Raw genomic sequence first — 7,560 nt, forward strand, 5'->3', positions numbered from 1 at the left:
CTCCTCTGCCTGGCCAACTGCTACGTTTATTCAAGTCTGAACCCTGTCATCGGCTCCTCAGGAAGGCACTCCGGGACCCCCAGATGGGGGCGGTTCCCTGTGACTCCTGGCACAGAGCCCAACCCCTTCCTTGTTCAATGGTTCCTTGAGGGACCATTCCCATGTGATTATCGACCATTCGGCAGGCGTTCAAAGTCAAAGGCCCCACACTGAGTCCTGGCCCAGCGCCCTGTACCTGTTGGTTGCTCGAGGGACAGACAGGGGGCGTGCGGCTGACCATCCCGTGCCTGCAGGCTGAGGATGCAGCGCTGGAAGGCGGCGGCCTTGGCCTCAGTGCTCTGCAGCTCCGTGCTGTCCATCTGGATGTGTCGAGAGGGCCTGCTTCTCAGCCACCGCCTCGGACCCGCGCTGGTCCCCCTGCGCCGCCTGCCTCGAACCCTGGATGCCCGGATTGCCCGCCTGGCCCAGTGTAAGCTCCTCCTCTGTGTGGGGTCAGATACCCCCAACGTAAGGGGTAGAATTTCAGGCAGTGGAGTGGGAGGTCGGGGGGGTGGTGTCATAGATTTTTTAAAGATAGGGCCAGCCAGCCCTGTTGCAGGGAGGCAGGGACAGACATCCTAAAAGATTATTCAGGGCAACGCATGGTGGCGCCTGCCTATAATCCCAGCACTTTGGGAGGCTGAGACAGGAGGATCTCTTGAACCCAGGAGTTCATGACCAGCCAGGGCAATGTAGCGAGACCTCCATCTCTACCAAAAACTTCAGAAATTAGCCAGGTGTGGTGGCACACGCCTGTAGTTCCAGCTACTTGGGAGGCTGAGGTGGGAGGATCACTTGAGCCCAAGAGTTCAAGGCTGCATTGAGCTATGATTGCACCACTATACTCCAGCCTGAGCAACACAGCAAGATTCTGTCTCAAAACATTATAATAATAAATACATTTTCTAAAAAAAGATGGGGTGGAGGGAGGTTGCAAATTCCCCCAGTGGCCTGGTGGAGCTAGGGTGACTTCTGGGAACTGGGGTCTTTCAGCTCAGCTGTCACAAGGAATTAGGCTCTGCCCTGAGGTCCCGTGGGGGCCAGATGGGGATTAGACCTGGGCATTTGCCTGGTTGGCCTCCACGGTGCAGCGGGGGGGGGGGGGGGGCGGGGGGAGGAGAGAGAGGCTGGATCTGAGGTCCCAGTGACCTGCCCCAAGGGACAGGGACCAAGGGGAGGCGGGAGATGGAGCAGGAGCTAAAAACCGGAAGAGAGACCCAGAGATTGGGAGGGATGAGGAGGGGTGGAGAGAGAGAGAGGAGAGACGGGGCTGGGGGCACAGACACGGGCAAAAGTGCTGCTATAGGGACACAGAAATGCCCACCCTGAGGGCAAGACCCTCACCCAACTCCCCACCAATCCCTAATGCCTGCCCCACCGCAGGTGCTGTGGAGTGAGGGTGGTGCGTGGGCCCTGACCCCTGTGCCCATGCACATGTCCATGTGTGCGCCTGCGCGGGCATCTAAGGCGTAGATGCCGGCAGGGTGCGTGTGCAGCGCCTTTGGGTGTGGGCCACGAGTACGCCCGTGTGCGCGTCTGCGCCCGCCCCTGCCAGCCCACACAATCCTCTTTTCTTGTCCTTACAATGCACAAGGGTGGCCTCCGGCACGAGCTCCACTTCTGTCCTCCCACCACTTCCCTCTCTGCAAGCGGCGTGAAGTCCTTCCTAGGACTCTGGGACAGAGACCCGGGCGGGGCCCCTAAAATCCAGTGCTCCAGGACTTGGGATTGGGGGGGGCAAAGCAAGAATGGAGGAATTTCAGGCACTGGGGAGGGTCAGGGCCCATGGGCGGGTGCCTGTCTGCCCTACTGCAAAAAGGGAGTGGCCACCGAGTCCCAAGTCCCCATGTTCTAGGCTCCTGGTGGAATTTCAGGCTGAGGACCTTGTGTTCTAGCCCCCGTGCAAGCAGCCAGCCCCGTTGCAGGGAGGCAGGGACAGACATCCTAAAAGATGATTCATTGTTGCCAGGTGCGGTGGCTCACGCCTGTAATCCCAGCACTTTAGGAGGCCAAGGTGGGCGGATCACGAGGTCAGGAGATGGAGACCATTCTGGCTAAGACTGTGAAACCCCGTCTCTACTAAAATTACAAAAAAATTAGCCGGGCATGGTGGCGGGCACCTATAGTCCCAGCTACTCGGGAGGCTGAGGCAGGAGAATGGCGTGAACCCGGGAGGCGGAGCTTGCAGTGAGCCCAGATCGCGCCACTGCACTCCAGCCTGGGCAACAGAGCGAGACTCCGTCTCAAAAAAAAAAAAAAAGATTATTCATTGTTTATATGGAATTCAGATTTAGCCGGGCATCTGTATTGTATCTGGCAAGCCCACAAATGTCTGCTTCGTTGCACCCCTCTAGGGTTGGGTGTGCCCCTAACTGACCCCCCAGCACAGTCCTGGCCACTCCAGTCCTGCTCTATGGCTTAAAGAACACGGACTAGGTTGTTCAGTCATCGCCCACCCCCCGCACCGATTTCCCACCCTCTCAACCCCAGCCAAGACAGAGATCATGGAAGCTTCATGGGACAGACCGGGAAACTGAGGCCTGAGGTTGCAAGTGGTGAAAGTGGCAGAGTCAGGCCCTGAGGCTGGGTTTGTCTCCTTTCTGAGACCCCCTGTGGGAACAGACATCTTCTCCCCCACCAAACCCCAGGAGACAGCCCCTCCTTCCCCAGGGCCACCCAGAGGCTCATTCTTTTGACAGCCAGGTGCACCAGCCTGGGGGGCAGGTGGGGACTAAAGATTTCCTCTCCCAACCACAAGCGTGACGGCCACCTGCTCTGGGGCTGGGAGTCCCCTGCCTGCAAGTCCGCCAGCAGCGCTGCCTGTCATTCCAGCGTCTGCACTTCTCTCCTGGGCTTTGGAGTTTGAGGGTGGAGCCAGCCGCTTGGGTAATAAATTTAGGCTGCCAGGCCCTGGGAATCGGTGACTTGGGCACCTCCTGGCGAGTGTGGGAGAAAGCGGCTGGACCTGGGCCAAACGGGTGAACGATGAAGGCAGGAAGAATGACCTTTAAGCCCGCCTCTGTCGCTCTCTCTCGGCCACCTGCTAATGATGTGACCTTGGGATGGTCCGTTTTGTCACCTGTCACATGGGGGTGGCATTGACAGTAGCTGCTGCCACTCCATGGAGTGGGGTCCCCGCACAGGCCTCGGACGCAGTAGGCTGCGGTACCTGCTGCTCCTCTGCATTCTGAGAAACCCAAACACCCTGATTCATTTCTCGGATAGGGAAACTGAGGCTCCACTGCACAGTGGGGCAGCGGGGATGGAGGGAGTCTGAAAAGCCCGGGGACTCAGAGCAGACGTCGGGGCCGGAAGAGGGGGCTCTAGAGACCTATGACAGCCTCACTAAAGAGGGATGGGGCATGGGAAGCAGCCCCCTAGTGCTGCCCAGAGAGGGTGCACCAGTGTCCTGGGGCAGCCCAGCATAGGGGCGGGGTCCAGATAGATTTGCGACGGAGGACGAGGAGAATGCAGCAGCAATGAGGTGAGAGAGGGGCCCAGAGGAGGTGTCTTAGAGACCCCGGTCAGCTCAGCTCAAGGTGAGACGGGCTGGAAAGCAGCCCAGAAAGGATGGACCAGGTTCTGGGCAGCCAATATAGGCTCAGGGTTCAGAAAGGGGTGCTGGACCAGCGTAGGGGTGTGAGTGTGTACGTGCCCCCCAGTGCCGCCCAGAGAGGGTGCATGAGCAGCTCAGCAAGAGGGTGGGGAAATTTGGGATCTGGGAGTGAGACGAGAAGCCGTACAGGCCTGGCGTCCCAGCAAGGGTCTTCGTTTGCAGGGGTACAGCGAAGGTAGGGGGGCTCCCTCCCACCCCCTGCACTCACTGACCCCCTCCTTTCTGTTCCTCCCCTCGCAGACCGTGCACTGCTGCAAGGCGCCCCGGATGCGGTGGAGCTGCGCGAGCTGACGCCCTGGGCTGGGCGGCCCCCAGGTCCGCGCCGTCGGGCGGGGCCCCGGCGGCGGCGCGCGCGTGCGCGGTCGGGGGCGCGGCCGTGCGGGTTGCGCGAGCTGGAGGTGCGCGTGAGCGAGCTGGGCCTGGGCTATGCGTCCGACGAGACGGTGCTGTTCCGCTACTGCGCAGGCGCCTGCGAGGCTGCCGCGCGCGTCTACGACCTCGGGCTGCGACGACTGCGCCAGCGGCGGCGCCTGCGGCGGGAGCGGGTGCGCGCGCAGCCCTGCTGCCGCCCGACGGCCTACGAGGACGAGGTGTCCTTCCTGGACGCGCACAGCCGCTACCACACTGTGCACGAGCTGTCGGCGCGCGAGTGCGCCTGCGTGTGACCCTACCTCACCCGGCCGGGGCGGCGGCCACTGCCCCCGCCCCGACGGCACCACCGGCCGGCCCCGCGACAGACTGCGCGTGCGTAGAGTACGCCGGCGCGGCCCCGGGACTCTCGCGATAACTGTACTGAGATAAAGTGTGGCAACTCGAGCTGGCTGGTGATTCATCCTCGGCGAGGGGCTCGCGGGTGGGGCGCGTCGCTGTCTCCGCCGGGAAAGCGGGGACCAGTGGGGGCGCCCAGCTGCAGGGTGGTGGGAGGATGCTGTTTGCTTTGGGGGAGGGGTAGATGCCAAGTGGGTCCAATTTATGGCAGACAAAAAGGAAAATGGGGTGAATGGGGCTATGTTGGTAGGGACCGTCCTTCCTGCCTCCCTACGGGTCCCACTGCCCGTCCCGAGCGTGTCCCGGTCCGCGCCTCTTCGCTGTGTGGGCTTCTGGGGAGGGGGAAGGGGAGCTACGCTCGGATGAAGAGACCGAGGTCTAGGTGGACCCCGATTCCCCAGCTTGCTCCCTCCCGCACCTCTCCGCGGTGCGGGCTTCTGGGATGAAGAGACTGAGGTCTAGGTGGACCCAGTTTCCCCAGCTTGTCCCCGACTGCCCCTCTCTGCCGTGTGGACTTCTGGAGAGGGGGAAAGGGAGACACACTGGGTGAGGAGCCTGAGGTCCAGGTGGAATCAGTTCCCCAGCGTCTCCCCGTCCGCACTTCTCCCGCTATGTGGGTTTCTAGGGAGGGGGAAGGGGGAGCCACTCTGGGGGTGAGGAGACTGAGGTCCAGGTGGACCCGGGCCTCCCTTGTCCGACCGACGGCCTCCTCGGGCCGGTCTTCCCCCACCAGGGTGAGCTGAAAGCCACTATCTCCTTCCATCAGCTACTAAAAATACCCGCACGCTGTCCACCTCCCGGCAGAGAGAGGCCTGGGGCGGGCGCCAGCCCCATCCAGCCCGAAGCCGGCGCCTGCTGGGGTAGGGCTGGGTCCCCAGAGACCTGGGTCCTAGGCCCATAAAAGCCCTGGCCGGCCTCGAGGGGGGATTTACGACAAGCCCCTGCGGAGTATGGAAAAAGCCCGGCTCGGTGTTTAGATTTGCCCACGGTGTCACCTTGATGCTTGGCAGGCCTCGGGTGTTGGGTTGCCAGAGCGCGGGAGGGGTCGGCGGGTCCCACGGTCGGCTTGAGGGGCGGGGAAAGGGCGGGCACTGCGAGCCCAGGGCAGGCACCGGCGAGGCGAGACTCCTCCCCTCCTGCCCCTCAGACTGGGGGTTCCGAAGGCTACAACCCTTCCCCTTAGCTGGGCCCCCTCCCCTCTTTCCCACACGTCTGCCTTAGGACCACCCTCTAACCACAGTGTCCCTTCCCAGGCTCAGCCCGCATCCCCCCAGCCCCCGCAAAGCTGGAGGAAGCAGATCAGAAACCGCCTCCAGGGAGAATCACCCAGCCATGCGGGAACATCCCTGGCCCCTGGCTCCCGGGGACCCACAGCTAAAACTGGAGACTCTCAAGGTGGCTAATCAGCAGGACTTCCAGGGAGTCCTGAGAGCAGGGCTTGGCGGCCAGGCCCAAGCCCGTGGGTGGTCTGCTTGGGAAGCGGTTTCAGGGCTGCTGCTGGCTGGGGTCCCCGCCTAAGCCCGCAGTCTTCTGACTCTGAGGTTTCAGGTGGTGGGTTCCTCCACCCTTTGGGCCGACTCAGCCCGGTCTCCGCAGAGAGGCCGGAGTTCCTAGACGCTGCGGAAACCCAAGTGACGCTTACTCCAAGCCTCAATTTCCCCATCCTAGATGGCCCGGCCTCAGAGAGAGGAGTATTGTTCAGCCCAGGACACACGGAGAGAAAGCTGACCATCAGGGGTCTGCCACCCCCCGAAGCTCCCCTGCCACTGTGTGCATGTGTGTGTGAGTGTTGTCCACCCTCTGGGGCCTCCCGGACCTCGGCCTTCCTGTCTCCCACCCAGATCCAGTGTCCCAACCACAGGGCGCAGGCCCAGCCCACCAGGGAATTGGAACATAAATAAACAGCGAGGCCCCTGCAGTTCCCTGGGGCTGCGGTTGTCATCAGCGCATCCGCACACCGGATGAGCGTCTCTCTCACACACACACAAGCACACTCACAAGACACAGAGACCACCACCCACAAGGGCTCAGCAGGCAGGACCCTTGATCCTACACAGTCACCTTCCACACTCAGAATTGCACACTCAGAAAAGGACACTCCCCCTTTTTCTTGAGACAGTCTCACTGTGTTGCCCAGGCTGGAGTGCAGTGGTGCGATCATGGCTCCCAGCAACCTCTGCCTCCCAGGTTCAAGTGATTCTTGTGTCTCAGCCACCTGGGTAGCTGGGATTACAGGCACCGGCCACCACGCCCGGCTAATTTTTTTTTCTTTTTTTTTTTTTGCGACAGAGTCTTGCTCTGTCGCCAGGCTGGAGTGCAGTGGCGCGATCTCGGCTCACTGCAACCTCTGACTCTCTGGTTCAAGCAATTCTCCTGCCTCAGCTTCCCAAGTAGCTGGGATTACAGGCACGCACCACCACGCCCAGCTAATTTTTGTATTTTTAGTAGAGACGGATTTCACCATGTTGGCCAGGATGGTCTCGATCTCCTGACCTTGTGATCCGCCTGCCTCGGCCTCCCAAAGTGCTGGGATTACAGGCATGAGCCACCGCGCCTGGCCTCATCATCCGTTTTCTTTGCAGTATTACATCTGGAAACGGTGCCGTGATTATCTCTCTGCACCCCTCACAGGCGGCTAACAACATCACAAACAAATCATCCAGAACCATCACTCGTGGGTGGGACCCCAAGGACACCAGTTCCCAGGGCCCAGTGCCCTCCAGGGTGAGGATCCCAGAAGGTGAGGCTCCTAGCAGGTGAGATTCAGTGTGGAAAGTCTCTGGGACCAGGTCCCAGCAGGCAAAGTCCCCAGGAGACGTCCCCAGCAGGCCAGGCTTCCGAAGGGGACGCTCCTGGAAGCCAGCATGTGAAATCCCAGGTAAGGGACATACCTGGCCACCAAAGACTCCAGCAGGTGAGGCCCCAGAAAAGTGAGGACCCAGATAGGTGAATCCCCAGGCAGGTGAAGCTGCAACAGGTGACCGTCCCAGGCAGGTGAGTCCCCAGGCAGGTGAAGCTTCAGGCAAGGGAGTCTTTAGGTAGATGAGGCCCCCAGACAGGTGAGGCTCCAGGAAAATGAGGTTCCCGGCAGCCCAGGCCCCACACCAGCCTCTCAGTTGAACCAAGCTGCTATGCTG

The 7,560-nt window shown here is 61.3% G+C and overlaps 1 protein-coding gene and 1 long non-coding RNA gene across 2 annotated transcripts; both read left to right on the forward strand.

The window, feature by feature from the left end:
• The first annotated feature begins 284 nt into the window (after nt 1-284).
• LOC116464802 (neurturin) lies at nt 285-4,350 on the forward strand. The gene is made up of 2 exons (XM_032148059.2): nt 285-469; nt 3,896-4,350. Exons 1-2 carry the CDS (start codon nt 301-303, stop codon nt 4,318-4,320), a joined length of 594 nt encoding a protein of 197 aa, XP_032003950.1. The 5' UTR covers nt 285-300; the 3' UTR covers nt 4,321-4,350.
• Nucleotides 4,351-5,188: 838 nt separating this feature from the next.
• LOC131382710 (uncharacterized) lies at nt 5,189-7,524 on the forward strand. The gene is made up of 4 exons (XR_009212301.1): nt 5,189-5,283; nt 5,677-5,818; nt 6,092-6,205; nt 7,006-7,524. It is a non-coding gene; the product is annotated as an uncharacterized LOC131382710 (long non-coding RNA).
• The last annotated feature ends 36 nt before the right edge of the window (nt 7,525-7,560 follow it).

The sequence above is a fragment of the Hylobates moloch genome, unplaced genomic scaffold, assembly GCF_009828535.3.
Source record: "Hylobates moloch isolate HMO894 unplaced genomic scaffold, HMol_V3 SCAFFOLD_1798, whole genome shotgun sequence".
In the NCBI taxonomy this organism is placed as follows: Eukaryota; Metazoa; Chordata; class Mammalia; order Primates; family Hylobatidae; genus Hylobates; species Hylobates moloch.